We start from the raw sequence: 16,950 nt of genomic DNA on the forward strand, positions 1-16,950 counted from the left end.
CAGCTCAGTTTGGAGGAGGGACGGTATTTGTCACAGGAGTCCACTGTGCTCTCCTGCTTTGGGAGTCCTGAGGGGAGTCAGAGATTACCCTTCACCCCAGCTGAGAAGGTTCTTGAGACCTAAATGTAGCTCTTCCCTAACCAGGGTCCCCAAGCAGAAACAGGAGAGTGGTGGAGGGGTATGGCTGGTATCTCCTGGTCCCTGTCCAGAGTCTCCAGGCCCCTTTCCCTTGCTCAAAGCCTGCCCTCTGCCCTTGGCCATGGGCAGCCCTGCTGGCCCCATCGTGTTCTCTTTAAGGACACTTTGTTCCTAATCCCCCCATATCTCATTCTTCTCCAAGAATCTTAGAGTCACAGACCTCTAGGGTATCTGTCACAGCTAGCTGGAACCCACAGATCACCTGGTCAACCCCTCACTGTACCTCATCTGCTACTACTTCTCTGCTGAACCCCCAAACCCCACAAGGTCCCAACTACACTGGACAAGAGACCAGGGGTCATAACGGCCTTTTGGCAAGTCCAGGAGGCCAGGTGTTCTTAAGGGCCCTTCTGGCTTTCCCCATCTACCCCAAAGTTAGCCTGTGCCATAGGACATGATCCTCTTTAGAGGAGGGGTAATGACGTTCACTTCAATCTAGGCTACTGTCCTCCTTCCATGATGACAGAAGAAGGTCAAGGTCAACTGGCCAGGAATGGGGAGCTGCTGAAGAGTAGATGGCAAAGAGCTCAAGCTCCCTAATGCCACCAGGGTTTAGAAAACAGCTTGGTAACCAGCAAAGTAAAATCTGCAGGCTCGAGGGCCTGAGGGATTTCCATGGAATCCACTGTTCCTCTGGGCTTCAAATATTGTCTCAGTCTCTAGGCATCCTTTGCAAGAGATTCAGGGGGTCTTCTTTCCTCTGGCCGGAATGCGGGGAAGAATCTGCTCTGACCACTCCTCCATTCCTAGAGACCTCCTAGAGGAGTAGGACCCATTGGGACATTGTCCAGAAGAATTCAAAATGGCGGTCTCTGTGCATCCTCCTCTCCCCCAGCCTACAAACTCCTCTTTTCCCCTATGGGGCTCTCTGCCTTCAACTTTGCCCAAGCAGGGGCTGCCATGGGTGGTGTCAAGTCCAGGAGATCAGGACCACATAAGCAGCCCCTGGCGGATGAAGTCTTCCTTCTACCCAGGCATGTGGGGTGGCCATCCCCATCTTCAGCTCCCATTGGCGGCCAAACTATAAGATCCTTAAGGTACCCAAGGTTTGTGTCTCTGGTCTCACAGTCAAGTTCCAGGAGGCCTGGGCTCATGGGGAAGGAGTGGCAATGTAAGAGCTGTTTCCCATTTTCTTTGGCCCCTGCAGGGCCATGGTAGAAACTTCTGACTGTAGAAGAGAGTCGAGGGGCAGATGAGTTTGGCCTGAGAGAGGCATGTGCTTCCTTTGGCCTTGGCTGTCTTGGCTGGCAGCTTTAGAAACCCACAGAAGAAACAAGAGGAGGGTGAAGCCTAAGCAGCTGGCCTGGGGGCCTGCTGGTTTCCTGGTAGGTAAGGGCAGAGGACTCCTGACCCAATAGGCAGGCAGCAGCTCTGGTCCCCAAACTCAGTATGGGGACTGGGGATGTTCCTTCCAGTCTCCTTTGCTTTCCTCCGCCCTGCCTGCAGGCCTGCGGTCCCCACCCCACATGTGCCTAGGGGAACACGGGGGCCAATGACGTGCTGCAGGTCATGCTGTCCTTGCCCGGAAGCCGGCGATCGTTGAACGTGTGCATGTTGATGACGGCGTCAGTCTTGACCATCATGGGAGGCTGCGGCTTGTGCTTGACCCGACGCTGGCAGGTAAGGGAGAAGCGGATCTCGTCGGCCATGGTACTGCAGAAGGAACGCTGGGGTGGGGGTACGGGGTGGGAGGGCAAGGGGCACATGGGTGAGGCCGACCCTGCAACTCCAGCCAACTCCTCCCCTTCCTCCCAGAGCCTGTGCTAAAGCTACCGGGTCTCCCTCACACGTTTACCCCACCTGCTTTCTGCCCCCTGTAAGGTGACTATTTTGAGTAGCAGCCTACAAAACATCACATCCTTGTTTGGAGTCTAAGGTGGTATCATCTTAGCCCCATTTTACTGATGAGCCAACTGTGGCTCTGATTGGCATGCACATTCATGTTTGAGGAATTTACCCACCTGACTTTTCTCCACTAGCTTCTGAAGGCAGGAACCAGCCAGTTTCATCCCTATGAGCCCAGCCCCCAGCTTTAGGCCTGGCTCAGAGTCAGTGCTTAAGAAACATTTGATGAATATACGGATAACCTTGCTGGAAGAGCTTCCAACTGAGGGGACGGGTCACTGCGCTCCCACTCAGGGAAGTTCAGGACATATTTCTCAACTGGGAGGCAGGTCCTGTAGGCCTGTGGGTGGCAGTGGCCTGTTCTGGCCTGGGTCCCTGTGGATATCCAAGAGGGACAGCTCAAGTGCAGCACTGCCCACAGGTAACTGATGACAGTGGCTCCTATGAGACCAGCTGCCAGAAGTTGTCCTGCAGCTTGTCGAGAAGGCAGTGGGGCTGTCAATGCCTCAATTTGCCCAGGAAGGCCCGGGCATCAGCACTCAGACAGTTTGTAGGTAGGCTGTGTGGTGAAGGGGAAGGGGGACCTGGCTTTGAATTCTGTCCCTGCCTCTTACCAGCTGTGTGACCTTGCCAAGTGTCCCCTTGCTTCCCCACTAAATGCAGACATCATCCCTCCTCGCCTCCCTTTCTTCATTCTGAGACTATTTACTGAGACCCACTCTGTGCCAAGCACTGTTCCAGGTGTTAGGCACACAGCAGTGAAAAAGACAGATAAGGTCCTAGCCCATGGTCTAGGAGCCCATGGTCTAATGATGGGACAGAAATAGATAATAAACATGTGAACAAATAATTTCAGAGAGGAATAACTATTATTAAGAGAATAAAGCAGTGAAATGGGATAGAGTGGGGTGGGGAGGGGGATAGGTGGGGAAGACTACTTGAGCTTCAGCTGAATGACCAAAAGACTCTAAGAATATGGAGCTCTGGGGGAAGAGCATTTCAGGTAGATGGAACAGCATGTGCAAAGGCCCTGAGGCAGAAATGTGCTTGGTTAAGGACTAAAAATGTGGCCAGTGTGTACGGAGCAGAGTTAAGTGAGGGGGGAGGGTGGGAAGGAGGAGGTTGGAGACGTGGGCAAGGACCAGATCTCATAGGCTTTTCAGTGGAATTTGGAGCTCATTCCAATTGTAATGTAATTCTAATGTAACCCAAAGAATTTGATTGTTATTTTTAGATGTATCATAATTTTTTAAACCATTCCCTATTATTGGACATTTAGGTTTTTTCACATTATAGTTAACACTTCAACAAACAACCTTGTCAATAAAATTGCACATGTCCTTGGCCACTTCCATTGGGTGCATTTCTTTGGGGTTTTTTTTGTTTCTTTTTTTTTTTTTTTTTTTTTTTTTTTTGCAGCACGCGGGCCTCTCCCGTTGTGGAGCACAGGCTCTGGACGCGCAGGCTCAGCGACGATGGCTCACGGGCCCAGCCGCTCCGCGGCATGTGGGATCTTCCCGGACTGGGGCATGAACCCGTGTCCCCTGCATCGGCAGGCGGACTCTCAACCACTGCGCCACCAGGGAAGCCCTGGTTAAACTTTTGATTATGGAAATTTCCAAATATATGCAGAAGTGGAGAGAAGAGTATAATGAACCCCTATGTAAGCATCACGAAGCTTCCACAATTACCCTGGAGGGGTTTATGCGAGGGAATGACATGGTTTGAATTAAGGTTTAAACAGGGCACTGGCTGCTGTATGGAGAGCAGCTGGCCGAGAGGAAAAGTGGAGGCAGGAAGGCCAGACTGGAGGCTGGTGCATGATCCAGCTGGAGAGGATGGGTGTGGCCTGGTGTGGAGCTGCAGTGAGGGGAAAACATGCCCAGAGTCAGTGCAGAGGTGGGGCTGGCAGGGCTTCCTGGTGGACTGGATTCAGACTGGGCTACGGTGGGGATGGGATCAGACAGCACCTTGCACCTGGCACATAGGGGGCTTGAAACCAGCGCAGACCCCGTTCCGTCTCCTTCCCTTCCCCGCGCAGGCCCCAGCTTCTGGGGGCTTACCTGCTCTCGCTCTGCTGTCTTGCGGAGCTTGTATACAAACTCGCCCACAGCCACCAGCACAGACAGGACCAGCCCGGCGGCCAGGACGATGAAGATGCCCCCAATCTTCTGGACGCCCAGGGCGCTGGCCTCTTTGTTTTCCTCCTCGGGACACCCGCTGCCCCGCCACCACTTCTCCTTCAGGACGTGCAGCTTGTCCTCCTCCTGCAGCTGCAGGATGGCGATGGTGATCTTGTCCCGGTACGGGGAGCCTGAGTGCGGGAGAGAGGAACCTGGCTGTCAGCAGCCTTTGGTCCATCTGTGCGCCCCTGTCAGTACCCTGGTGGGTGCCAGACACCATCACTGGGCCTCTCAGTATGCTCATCCAAAGGGGGACCCTAGTGCCAGGAGGCCCCTCTTGAAATCCACCTATGGTGTCTGGGTGGCAGGGTTCTGATTGGGGGTGGAGAGTCTTGCCCACGAATCCCTGTCTCCATAGGCCTGCGGCACATCTGGGCGGCATCAGCAGGGGTGAGGTCAGGGAGAGGAGGCATGATCTCTGAATTGACCCCCCCACCTTTGTGCCTGCCCAGGTCTCCTCTGCTCAGGCCAGGGCTGACCTCGCAAGGCTTGTGGCTCTACCTTTTTGCTTCTGGGCTGAGGATACGCTGCCTCTTAAGGCTCAGTGGGGTGACCTGGGAGGGGGAGCAGGAGGCCATGTGTGCGCGTGAGTGGATGTGGTGGTTTCGCTCACCCTGTGTCGCCCGCCACCCTCCCGCCTGCAGCCCCGTGCTCACCCATGGGCGTGCCGATGCCGTAGCCCTTGGAGTCGATGAGGCCCCCGATCTGGGTGAGGTTGCAGTTCCTCTGGGTGACGTACTCGATGGTGGTGGACTCCATGAGCAGCGCGTAGTCGGCTGTCAGCGTCCGCTGGATGCCCTCCTCATTGTTCTTCACCAGGGCCGAGGGCTTGCTGCTCATGAAGGCCCACATCTTCTCGAAGGTGGAGATCTTGGATTTCTGGGCCGTGGGGAGGGATGAGGGGTGGGGACGCACACACAGAGTTACTGATCACACGGGGATCAAGCACAGCTCACCCCTTAGCAGGGCCCGGCTCACTGAACTCTGTGCACAGTCCTCAGAGCGAGGGAGTGCGACCCACTGCTCAGATGTGGAAACTGAGGGCCTGGGAGGATAGGTCCCCAAACACACAGCTGCTGAGTCATAAAGCTGAGAGTCAAGCCAACCTACCCGAAAACCCTGGGCTCTTTGCCACGGCAAAGTATTTTTCAGGCTGTTCTTTTAAAAATTAATTTTCTCTCTCTAAGATTTATTAAACAATTAAACATGTGCAGGCCCTGTTCTAAGTGCTTTGCCTGTATTAACTCACTGATTCTTCCCAGCAATCATAGGGGCAGGTACTGTCATTAGCCCCATTTTACAGATGAGAAAATTGAGTTTAGCTGCGCCTCAATTTGCCTAATTTACTCAGACACAAAGTGGCAAAACCAGGCTTCTAACCCAGGCCATCTGGCTCCAGAGTCCATGCTCCTAACCACAGAGCTGCACTGCCTCGCAGAAACCACTGTGAGGGTGGGGGGAGGGGCAGGGGCTGATGAGGGCAAAGCTCGGTGGATTCTGGTCCCCCCATCCCACTTCAAGCAGGTCGCTCTATGTACCATGCTCCAGGGGAAGATTTGTCTCAGGCAAGTGTTCCTGTCTGTTCTCCTTCAAAACAGTAAAAGAGAAGCAGGGTGAGAATTGCAGAGAGGGGAGAAAAGTGGGGGCAGTCAGAGCAGGTGGTCCACAGACCCCCCTCAGCCTCTTGTTCCAGAGCGTCCTGGGCAGGATGCTGCTCAATGAATACGGAACCAGCATCCCTAAGATCAGCCCTGGTGGGTGGGCTGCTGTGCTTGCCCCGCCTGGCTGGGGAGACTCAGAGAGGGCCTGGGGCCAGGAGAGGGGGCCATGGTTCCATGTTTCTTGCTGCCTGAGGAGACTGGGCAGACCTGGGTGCATGCACTCATGAGATTTCTTGGGAACTTAGTGCCTGCTCCCAGCAGGGATCAGCCTTGCCTCCGCTGATCCCAGGGGAGCAGGTGGCTCTGCAGGCCTCATTGTCCCTGGCTGTTTCCAAGTCTGGCCGGGCCTGTTTGTGATATCAGCCTGTCTGACTGGCACCCGGCCCAGCTCCGGTGTGTGTGATGGCATGGGTGCGCTCAAACAGGCTGGCGCGGGGCTGCGGGCGGGGGGAGGAAATGTGACTGCCAGGAGTGGCGGGGGGAGGGGGCTGGGAGGAAAGTGGACCTTCTCCTCTCCAGGTGTTTCCTAGCGCTAAGGGCTGTCCCCTCCAAGACTGGCTGCTGGAGACCCAAGCACGCCTGGGAGAGGAGGGAGCCCCGGAGCAGCAGGCAGCACCCCACTCGAGATTCCACCTGAGCCCCAAATCTCTTGAGTGCCAGGGATGCCTCCTTTGGGCACGGGGCTTGAGGGCACCTTCATAGACGAGCAGCCACTCCCTTCCTGCAAATTTATCTGCCCCGAAGCTGAAGGCCTGGAAGGGCTCAGATGCCCAGAGCCCTCAGTGGGTTCCATCGCAGCAGCAAGCTGGCTCCCGCCCGCTCCTGCCGTCCTCAGCCTGTCCCACTATCAGCTCTTCCTGCTCCCCAGCTATTCCATCCTCCCATGGCTCCCAGATGCTCCCCCCCCCGCCCCACTTAGCTACTCTTGCCCTTAAGAACATTCCTGATGTCCAGCTCTTCTGACTCTCCAGACATTTCTTATTTTCTAGATAATTTCTGATATCCAGACTGCCTTCTCCAGCTTCTCCCTTAGGTCCATTCTCACTCTGCTACTTTTCCCGCCCTGATTCTCTACAGTCGGAAGCTTTGAACTGGCTTCAATGATCCCCATCCCTGGGATTCATGCCCTGGTGTGATCCCTTACCCTTGAGTGTGGGCTGGGCTCAGTGACTTGCTTTTAAACCCCGCCCCCAGGAGTGATGGGATTGTCATGCCTGAGATTACGTTACAAGAGACTGTGACTTCTGTCTTGCTTCTGCTCTCTCTGGCTCCTCTGGCTTGCTGCTCTGATGGAAGCTGGCTGCCATGCTGTGAGCTGCCCCACGGAGAGGCCCACATAGCAAGGAACAGAGGGCAGCCTCCAGCCGACAGTCAGTGGAGATGGAAACCCTCTGCCCAATAGCCCAGGGGGAACTGAATCCTGCCAACCACCATGTGAGTGAGCTTAGAAGCGGAGCCTGGAGATGACCACAGAGTTAGCCAGCACCCTGATCCCAGCCTGTGAGAGGCCCTGCACAGAGGACCCAGCTATGCCAAGCTCATTCCTGACCCACAGACTGTGAGATCATAGTGTTGTTGTTTTAAGACACTAAGTATGGGGTAATTTGTTATGCAGCTATAGGTAACTGATACACTCTCTTACACACCTACTGACACAAGCTACTTTTATTCCCAAGATCGTTGCTTTTTCAGATAATCAGTTCCAACTCTTCTTCTAATCAGGTTATCCAAGTCCAACCATCACTGCTTGGCAGGGACACATGGCCTCAGACACTCTGCTCTCTTGGTTATTGTAACTAAATACTGTTCTCCAATCAGTGATTTTAGCACCTCAGCTCCTTTTCCATCCCAGTCTCTCCTGCTTTCCAAATTCTCCTTCTACTAGAGGTGGGAATTAGGAGTGTATGAGGCCATCAGGGCTCCTTTTACATCTCCTAATGCATGCATGCATGCATGCATCCATCTATCCAGCCATCCATCTACCTATCCAGCCACCCACCCATCCTCTCATTCATCATGTTCATGTTCTCACCCATTCACTCACACACTATCTACACACTAATTCATTCAACTAACTATCCAACTATCCACCCAGCCTTTTACTTACCCATCCATCCATCCATCCATCCTTAAACCTCACCCATCTTACCCACTCATTCTCTGACACAACCAGCCATCAGTAGCTTGAAAATGAACCACACAGGGAGCCTTGTCCCACTCCTTCTGTCTCAGAAGAGGATGAGAACTTCTCCTCTTTCTGCAAACGCCTCCCTGCATCCTCTCCCCAACACCCCATTCCTTCTATACATAGGCCTGCCTGACATCAAAATATATGCTCTTCCCAGTAACACCCCCATCATAAATGGAGATAGAAATTTCCATTGGAGGCTGGCGAGGGAGAGGCTGGTATTGAGGCTGATGGGCTTTGAGGAGAGACACGTGAAAGCCTGAAGCAGGTGAAGGAATGGAATGGGGAAGATGGGTAAAGACACCAGAGAGCTTGGGCCAGTTAAGATGAGAAGTGATGATAAGGCGGGAAGCTGGCTGTGACGCTGATTTCAAGAGGTTCTGCTCTCCCAGCTCCAGTGTCAACTAATTCATTACCTTCATCACCTTTAGGCAGATGGGTCTGAAATCTTCTTCCCTAGAAGGCCACCCCCTGTGTTTGTCTCATATCTTGGGATCCCTATTTTCAACAAAACCCACTGATAGTTTCTGATTCCCCTTAGGTTCTGTCCTTGAGTGATTCTGTGATTCTGAGAACATCCCTGAAAAGCTTCCCTGTGCACCTCTGAGGCAGGGAGGGATACAGCCAGGGCCCCTCCTGGAATCTCAGTCCCCTCTCCTATCTTCCTGGGCCTGGTCACAAGATGCCTGAGTTCCGTCACTGGCCTGAGTTAGTTACCCCCCCAGGGAATGGAGTCTCACATACCTACGGCTCCAATGCCATTCTCCCTGTCCCAGCCCCAGTGGGAACCTTAATAAGCGTTGCTTCAGGGCCAGTCACCCAAATCAATTAATGGAATCGTTTGGAGCAGCCGATACAGGGCGACATGCCAGGACGGAGAGGATTTTTTTATCAGTGAATTTGGCAAGAAAGTCAGTTTCAGACTCACGACTTTCAATTCTAGCCTCCTCAAAGAAGTAAATTGATTTTCCCCAACCGAAGATATTTAATCTTGAGAATTTAACATTTCTGTACAAGAAAATGTATATAGGTATATATATATATGTATAAAAATATATATCAATTCCAAAGCGAGCTGAATCTCAGGGAATGTGTGTGGGGAGGCAATGTGATTCCATGTGAGACCTTGGGTATTTTCCATACTGGAAAAGAGACCTTTCTCCAGATCAACTGTCTTTCTTATCCCTGGATGTGGAGTCTTTGGCCTTATCAGATCCACGTACCTGAGCAGTTAATCATGTCTCTTGGGTTATTCTCATGGGGACCAGAAGGCTCCCTGAATCCCCTGCCTCTGCCCACCTCGCCAGGGCAGACTTGCTGATCCTCTGGCCCAGCAGCTGCCTCTGCTGTCTGCATGTGCCCCTGAGGCTTGCCTGTGCGGGGGCTGCAGGCTGGCCCCTGAAGGGAGAGTTAGGAGGTGAGGGCTGCAGACTGACCCTTGCAGGGGGTAGTCGGGAGGCGAAGGCTACAGGCTGGGGATGGTGGTGATGGGAGGGTTGGCTCCACTGCATGGACTCTGGTGTCACACCTAGCTGGGTTCAAATGCCAGCTCCTTCTGTGACCACAGGCAAGTGATGTCACATCTCTGAGCCTTACTTTCCACATGTGTAAAATGGGAATCAGCTTAGCACAGAGCCAGGTTCTTAGGAAGTGCTTGATAAGTGGCTAGCGTCATTCTCTGTCTTTAAGTCTCCTTTATTCTCTTTAAGGCTCAGTTTTCTCATCTAGAAATTGGGGATAATAATTTCTAGAGTGCAGAGTTTCTATAGAAACTAAATGACATAGTACTCAGTGGCAGAAAATTCCAGTGCTGAGACAGGCCAGGCAGAGTACTGTAAATAAGTAAAGACCGCTGAGTGGAGTTCTGATAAACTGGAGACGGCCGTCGCCTCTTGGCACCTGACAATCTCTCTTCAGCAGAGCCAGCTCAGTGATGCCCCTTCATCTTTCACATTTTCGAGAAGCTGGATATGTGAATTTTTTAAATGCAAAAATCTCCCCATTTTAAAATGCTGGCCACTAATTAAAAATATATAAGAAATGTGCGGCCCCTAAAATCCTATCTGTGGGCTGAACAGGGCTGTGTATCACCAAGAATAAACAATAAAAATAGTTAACATTTATTGTATGCATACTCTGTGTCAGGTATGGTTCTAAGTTTTCTATATAAATTATCCCATTTAATCATCTCAGTAATCACCTCTACAAGGGTGTGTGTGTGTGTGTGTGTGTGTGTGTGTGTGTGTGTGTGTATATACATATACTATGATTATACCCATTTCATAGGTGAGAAAACCGAGGCACAGAGAGGTCATCAGTAACTGAGTCATTTTCAATAACTTCCCATCATCCCTGGGCCTCCCCTGCCCCTTTTGCTGCCTTCTGCCTGCCTGCTCTGGGTCTCTTCTATTCTGAGGACCTCTGGGCTCCCCCTGAAGTGTTTAGCTCTGTGCAGAGGTAGACAGCCATCCTGTGATAGAGGCACCAATGTCCTCCACAAAGCCCCCAGGCCCAATCTGGAGGGACCTGGAAGAAGAGAGGTTCTCCAGGTGTCCACTGGCTGGAGCTTCTCCATGGGACTCCAGTTAAACCCTTGCCTCAGGAGGGGACTACATGGCAAAAGAAGAAAAGGGGCCAGCCGGCTTGCCCATCTTCTGGGTCAGCCAAACAGAGGGGCATCCAGAGGAGAAAGCCTTTGCCTTAAATGTACTGTGTGCCTAGCACTGGCCTAACTACCGTATATACAGTAGCTCATTGAATCTCCTTGCTAACTGCTGCATGGTGGGAATCAGTATCCATGTCATCCAGGTGAGCAAATTGAGGCTCAGAGAAGTGAAGTGACTTATCCAAGGTCACCCAGCACAGACAACAGCCAAGACTCAAGCCTGGTCTGTCTGACTCTGAGACTGATGTGACTTGACTGCGGCAGGCTGCACCACACTGAATTCTGCCTGGTCACTGCATTTCTGTCCTATCCTGCTTCTGCTTGAAAGCAGGGCTAAGGCTGTAACAGAGAGGCCAGCAGACAGGTCAGGAGAAACTGGGAGCTGAGCTTGGGAGCACCCTCCTGAGCCTTCCAGCCCAGGGAAGAGTCTGCTGAGCAGCTGGAAGGTAGGGAGATGGACTGGATGACCTCTCCAGGCACCTTCCAGGCTCAGTTGCTAGGATGGGGCAAAGCTGTGCAAGGGGTGGGGCTTGACGGTGCCGGGGACCTGGGGAGCCTGGAACTCTTGGTCCCCAGTTCTATCTCTTTCCTAAGCGGCTGTCACTCACACACAGTCCCTCCCACGTGTGATGTGTCTCTCCCACCCCAACACCAAAGAGGGCTAAATCCTTGGAGAAGCTGTCTTCTGACATTCTCTGCCTTCAAAGCTGCCCAGCCCTCCCCGCCAAGAACACACTTTCCTAACGTCCTCCTTTACATTTTGCCTACATATTTTTACAGCCAAACAACACTTTCAAAGGCCTCCTTTTTCTTCTCCTAATTAATTTTTAGCTTCCAAGACGGAGGGAGAACAACACAGGAGACATTGTTTGTGATGTTTGCTGCTCCCTGACAACTCTTCTAATGAAATTTCCTTTGGAATGATGGGCTGCCACTAGCCACGCGTCTCCCAGGCTACAGGGTTGGGGAGCGAGGGAGCTGGAGCCCCCCGAGAGACCGGCGTCTTGCTTCCTGCTGTTGTCGTCTTTGGATGGGAATGGGCTCTCTCCCTCGAGTGCTACTCTCAGCCAGGGGGGCTTTTTAAGACAGTTTGCAGCTTAATCAGGAAACATGCTAACTGCAGAAATGAAGTTCATTTGCCCTGTGCTCTGGAACCTTCAGGGGTGCTACCTGCTGGGTTCCTGTCCTCAGCATGGTCTCCTGTATTTGCTTTACTTGGCCTCTGCTGCCTTTTAATTCCATCCTTTAATCCAACAACGGCATCCACTCAACGTGAATTATTTAAGCAACTACGATGTGCCAGGATGGTTCTAGACTGGGGATATGGCTTCACTCTTCCCCAAGGAACTCCTGGACTGTGGCTGGCTCCTTAGAGAAGCAATATGGACACGGGGACAAAGAGCCCAGGCATTAGAGCCAGACTACTTGGATTCGAATCCCAGCGCTGCATTTCACCAGCTGTGTGACGTTAGGCAAGAAGTATGAACTCAGGTTACTTTCTGAGCCTTCCTTTCATCATGTGTTAAATGGAGGTGATAAAAATAGTCTCAACCTTCTAGGGATGTTATAAGGATGATAGGAGTGAATACAGGTAAAGTACTTGGAACGTTGCCTGGCGCACAGTAAGTGCTCAATAAATGTTACTATTATTTTGACTTTGCCAATGTCTCCTAGACATCCAATAGCAACCTCTGGAGCTGATTCCTGTTCAACCCTAGTGCCAGTCTTGCCGTGTACACTCACGGGTGGGAGAGAGGACCACCCCTCCAGGAGAAGACCCTGGAGCGGCTGCGGGAGAGGGCAGTGTGTGTGCAGACAAAGTATCTGACTGTACATCTGGCTCCATTGATCCTTGATCTGCTGTTTGATCACCCGCAACTCACCCAGCCCCTCTGGACCTCTGTTTCTCTAGGTTAAACTCAGGTGTCCTTCCAGCTCTAACTTGAAAGTGACCATAGGAGGCTACCCCCAGGCCCAGTGCAGGGGTGGGGAAGGGGGAGGGCTTGGGGAGGGAGGTATGACTAAGGAGGGTGGGCTGGGGGTGGGGCAGGGAGGAAGGAAGTTTGTCCAGGGACCTTCTAGGAGGGTCTTTTCTTCTAGCTCATCATCCGAGGTGGGGATAATGCATCCACACTCAGGTTCCTCTCTGCCTACCTAACAGTCCCACCGCGGCTGCTGAAGGAAGGGAGCCTAGGCAAGAGGGCTTTCATTTGAACTAAAGCAGGAGACAAGGTGGCCAGAGAGCAGGCGGAACTCATTGGTGATCAGGAGGGCAAGGAAGGGGAGTTGGCTCTGCAGAGGGATGTGGAGTTGCTGTTTCTGGCCAAAGGCCCTTGTGAGCCTGGGCCCTTAAGCCCCAGCATCCCAGCTGGGTGGCAGCATCTGTGTCCCTCCCCTGCCCTCCTCACTGCACCATTCGCAGGGAAGGTGGGTGAGGGTGGAGCGGGCTGCGGGAGGTGCTGCTTGATGCCGAGGACAGCAGCTCGGTGGGGAGCAGGGACCAGGCTCTTGGAAGCCAATCTGAGCATCTTAGCATGGAGGGAGGCAAGGGCATCCAATCAGTGGCAATGAGCCTGCACTGGGCTTATTTATGCTGCTTCCCTTTGATTGGGAGCCCTGCTTAGAGACGGGCTCATCTGTAATGCATGAGGGATGCTCTGGCACAAAGGGCTGGGCCATAGCCTGCGGATAGGCAGAAGCAGGCTCAGCACACACACACACACACACACACACACACACACACACACGCACATGCACACATGCCCATCCCCCCACTCACACTTACCTAAGCACACCTGTTGGGACATTTAAGCAGACAGACACGTGCACTCTCCACCTACATATCCATGTAGACACTGGCACACACCTGTAAACAATCATAGGCACATATCCACATGCCCAGATCACAGAGACACATGCACACATATGCTGGTCAGTACATATATGCAGACACACATGTCCAAGCATAAAGACACACAAGCACCCAGACAGGCTGACTCTTGTGCATGGGCACACGTGTGCACACATACATACATGAATGTGCATTCACACGTTATATACCGCTACATGCGCACGTGAAGGCATTCACATACTCACATACTTGCTCGCCCTCATGAATACATACACCGGGTCCCAGAGAGCCCCTAGTGTGCTTATGACAATGCTTTGTCTTCCCCACACTCTAAATACATGGTGGTGACCTTGTAGGAAGACCCAGTTTGCCAGAAGCAACATCCCAGAGGGGAGTCTGTTTCCTCTCTCTTTGCTCTTCACTAAGCAGCTGCTTCTACCCTTAAGAAGAGGCACAGGGGAGGCCAGGGCCGGGGGGAGTGCTACTGGGGCTCCATGCCCAGGAGGTAGAAGGCTTTCCCACCCAACCCCTTCTTTCTGTCCTTCCTCAGGCCCCACTGGAGGCTCAATCTATCACTCAGAGGCTTAGCCTGGAAGGAGGCAAGGGCTGGGGGATGGGGAACCAGGGCCCGGAGGAAAGCAAAACACCCCAGGCTTTCAGACTGATTGACAGCAATTGACTACTGAACAAATACATGAATGAATGGACCCATAACCACAGAATTCCCAGATCCTGACAGTTCCTGAGAAATCATTAGAGCAGTGGTCCTCAAAGGGTGGGCCCTGGACCAGCAGTCTCAGCCTCACCTGGGAACTCATTAGAAATGCACATTCTCAGGCCTCCAGGACCTACTGAATCAGTAACTTCAGGGGTGGGGCCCAGCAATCTGGGGGTTCCCCAAGCCTTCCAGGTGATTTGGACACATACTCAAGTCTGAGAACCGTGGCTCAGAACATGGGCTTTGGAGAAAGGTAGGCCTAGGCCAGCCTCGGGCTCCTTCAGCTGTGAGTTCTTGGACAACCCGCTTAATGCTCCAAGCCTTAGTTTCCACATGTGTAAAGTGGAAACAATTGCAGTACCTACTTCAGGGGATTTATCACGAAGATTAAATGAGACCAAGCACGGAGCACCTGGCCCACTGTGACCGCTCAGTGGTGGTAGCTGTAGTTATTATTACTTTAATTTCCAGAAGAACATTTACAGCTATTGACGGTCAGGGTCACTCAGTTTCCTAAACCCTCAGCTACTCTAGGAGAAGGTGAAAAAACAGTAAGGAACTAAGCCAACGGTTTACAAAACAGGAGGGTGCAGCCAAGTCATGGCCAGATCCCCATGAGAGCAGTAACCTGAGCAGCCAGACAGGGGCTTTACATGGACACCAGCATTCCACAAGTGTAATATGCTAAGGAATGCTTGTAAATGCTTGTTCAAGTTTTAAGCCTCCTTCCTTCCCCAGAGGATGCTCCCCCTGCTGCTCTCTCAGTGGTGGAGAGCTCACCCCAAGCCCAGGCCAGCCTCTTGGAAGTGGAGGCTGCTGAGACGCAAAGCCAAGGGCAGGGAGCCCCCTGGCCCCAGGGCCTGTTTGTGTGTCTGGGCCATGCTTCTCCTTCCCCCTTTTCCAGCCTCTTCTCTCCACCTGTCCTCCTCCGATGATTTAAGGAAACACAGCATATTCATGCTGCTTGTCTCAGGTATGGAAACTTCTAGGATTTGTGCTGGGACCAATCCAGATGGCCACATCACTACAGCTCCCCAAAGTCAACTGGTCCCAAACGGGAATGGGCGGAGCCCTGGGGATTTCTGGTCCTTTGGCTCTGTGTGGTTAGGGAAGGACAGTGAAGGGAGGGAGAAGGTCTCACCTTGAAGAAGGTCATGGTGGCCCCGTCCTTGACAGCCCCATACTCAATTTTGGTTTGCTTGGCCAGGTCATCGGCAGAGTCGATGGGCGATTCCATGCGCTCCACGGTCAGAAAGGCAGCCAGGTTGGCCGTATAGGAGGAGATGATGATCAGCGTGAAGAACCACCAGATGCCACCAATGATGCGCGTGGACAGGGCTTTGGGCATCAGTTCAGACCCTGGGAGGAGGGAGGAGGAGACTGATGGTCCCTGACAATGCTCAGACCAGGGTTGCTCTGGTCCCCTGGGACAGACTCCACTGACAATCTAGTAACAGCTGAGACCTCTTCCCCAGACCAGTGGTTATCAAAGTGTAGTTCCTGGACCATCAGCATCACCTGGGAACTTGTTAGAAATGCACATTCTCAGGCCCCACCCCAGGACCTAATGAATCAGTAGCTTAGTGGTGGGGCCCAGCAATCTGGGCTTTGATAAGCCCTCCAGGTGATCCTGATGCAGGCTAAAATTTAAGAACCACTGCTCGAGAAAAACATATGCACAACATTTCACAGGCTTGTCAGACCCTCTGATGCCTATCTGTGAACCACCTGTGTGGTCCCAGGTTCTGAACACCTGGAAGTCTTGAGTGAATCCTGCTCTTAGTTCTTCAGTTCTCTGTGTGATCATGTGCCAGACAACTTCCCTCTCTGGGACTCTGTAAAGCATCGTCCTTCCTCTGTCCCAACCTCACGCAAACACCACAATGCTGCTGTAATGATATAATTTGAGGAGGAACTGTGTTGGAAATACAAGTGGTATACAAATATAAGATTGCTATAGGATGCTTTGCAGGAGGAGAAAAATCAACATTTTTTGAAGCTCTTTGCCGAAATAGATCACTCCTCCTCCCCGACCTTGGGTGCCAAGCACAATTTGGCTGAAACCTTCTAACTGAAGTAATTAACTAGGTGGCTTTCAAGGGATTTAAATAGCAAGTGACTCCTGAACTTTCCACAATATTTGGACCTGCCATCTGAAAAGCGTCTGCTTTGATATGGATGAATTTTTTTCTCAAAGAAATCACTCAAGGGAGAGTTTTTCAAATACATAACTATTTTTCTCCCTCCTAATCAAAACCTTGTGGGGAATACATCAGGGGCCAGTGCTTTGAATAGCAGCAGGAGGTGAAAGGGAAGCTATTACTGCATTGAGGGGCCTCCAGGTCCTTCCCAACTGTCAGTGAACAAAGACGATGAATGAAGAAGCAAGGTGAGGCTTCAGGACACTCATTAATGGTGGGGACAGAAAGAGGCACTTCCCTCTAAAGCTGCCTGTCACTTCCCAGCTGCTGGAGACCACGCCCCCGCCTCCACCCCCAGCTTCAGCTGCCTGGCCCTCCCCCAAGCAAGGGGCTAGAGTTGCCCCCAAAGGGAGAATGACTTATTTTAAGTTGTTTGCTTGGTGAGCTCTGCCAGGCTCTGTTGGGTCCCTGACCTGGCCTCTGTCGTGGCTGGGAGTTCG

General features: G+C 52.4%; 1 protein-coding gene across 1 annotated transcript in view; it reads right to left on the reverse strand.

Moving 5' to 3' along the window:
• Positions 1-1,670: 1,670 nt before the first annotated feature.
• GRIK3 (glutamate ionotropic receptor kainate type subunit 3) overlaps positions 1,671-16,950 on the reverse strand; it is a gene marked incomplete at both ends in the record, with an annotated part of 234,217 nt that continues 218,937 nt past the window's right edge. The window contains 4 exons of the mRNA XM_079696534.1: positions 1,671-1,865; positions 4,107-4,357; positions 4,883-5,105; positions 15,451-15,668. Coding sequence (XP_079552660.1) covers positions 1,671-1,865; positions 4,107-4,357; positions 4,883-5,105; positions 15,451-15,668 — 887 coding nt within the window. The remainder of the gene's footprint in view (positions 1,866-4,106; positions 4,358-4,882; positions 5,106-15,450; positions 15,669-16,950) is intronic.

Source organism: Hyperoodon ampullatus (assembly GCF_949752795.1).
Source record: "Hyperoodon ampullatus genome assembly, chromosome: 2".
NCBI lineage: Eukaryota > Metazoa > Chordata > Mammalia > Artiodactyla > Ziphiidae > Hyperoodon > Hyperoodon ampullatus.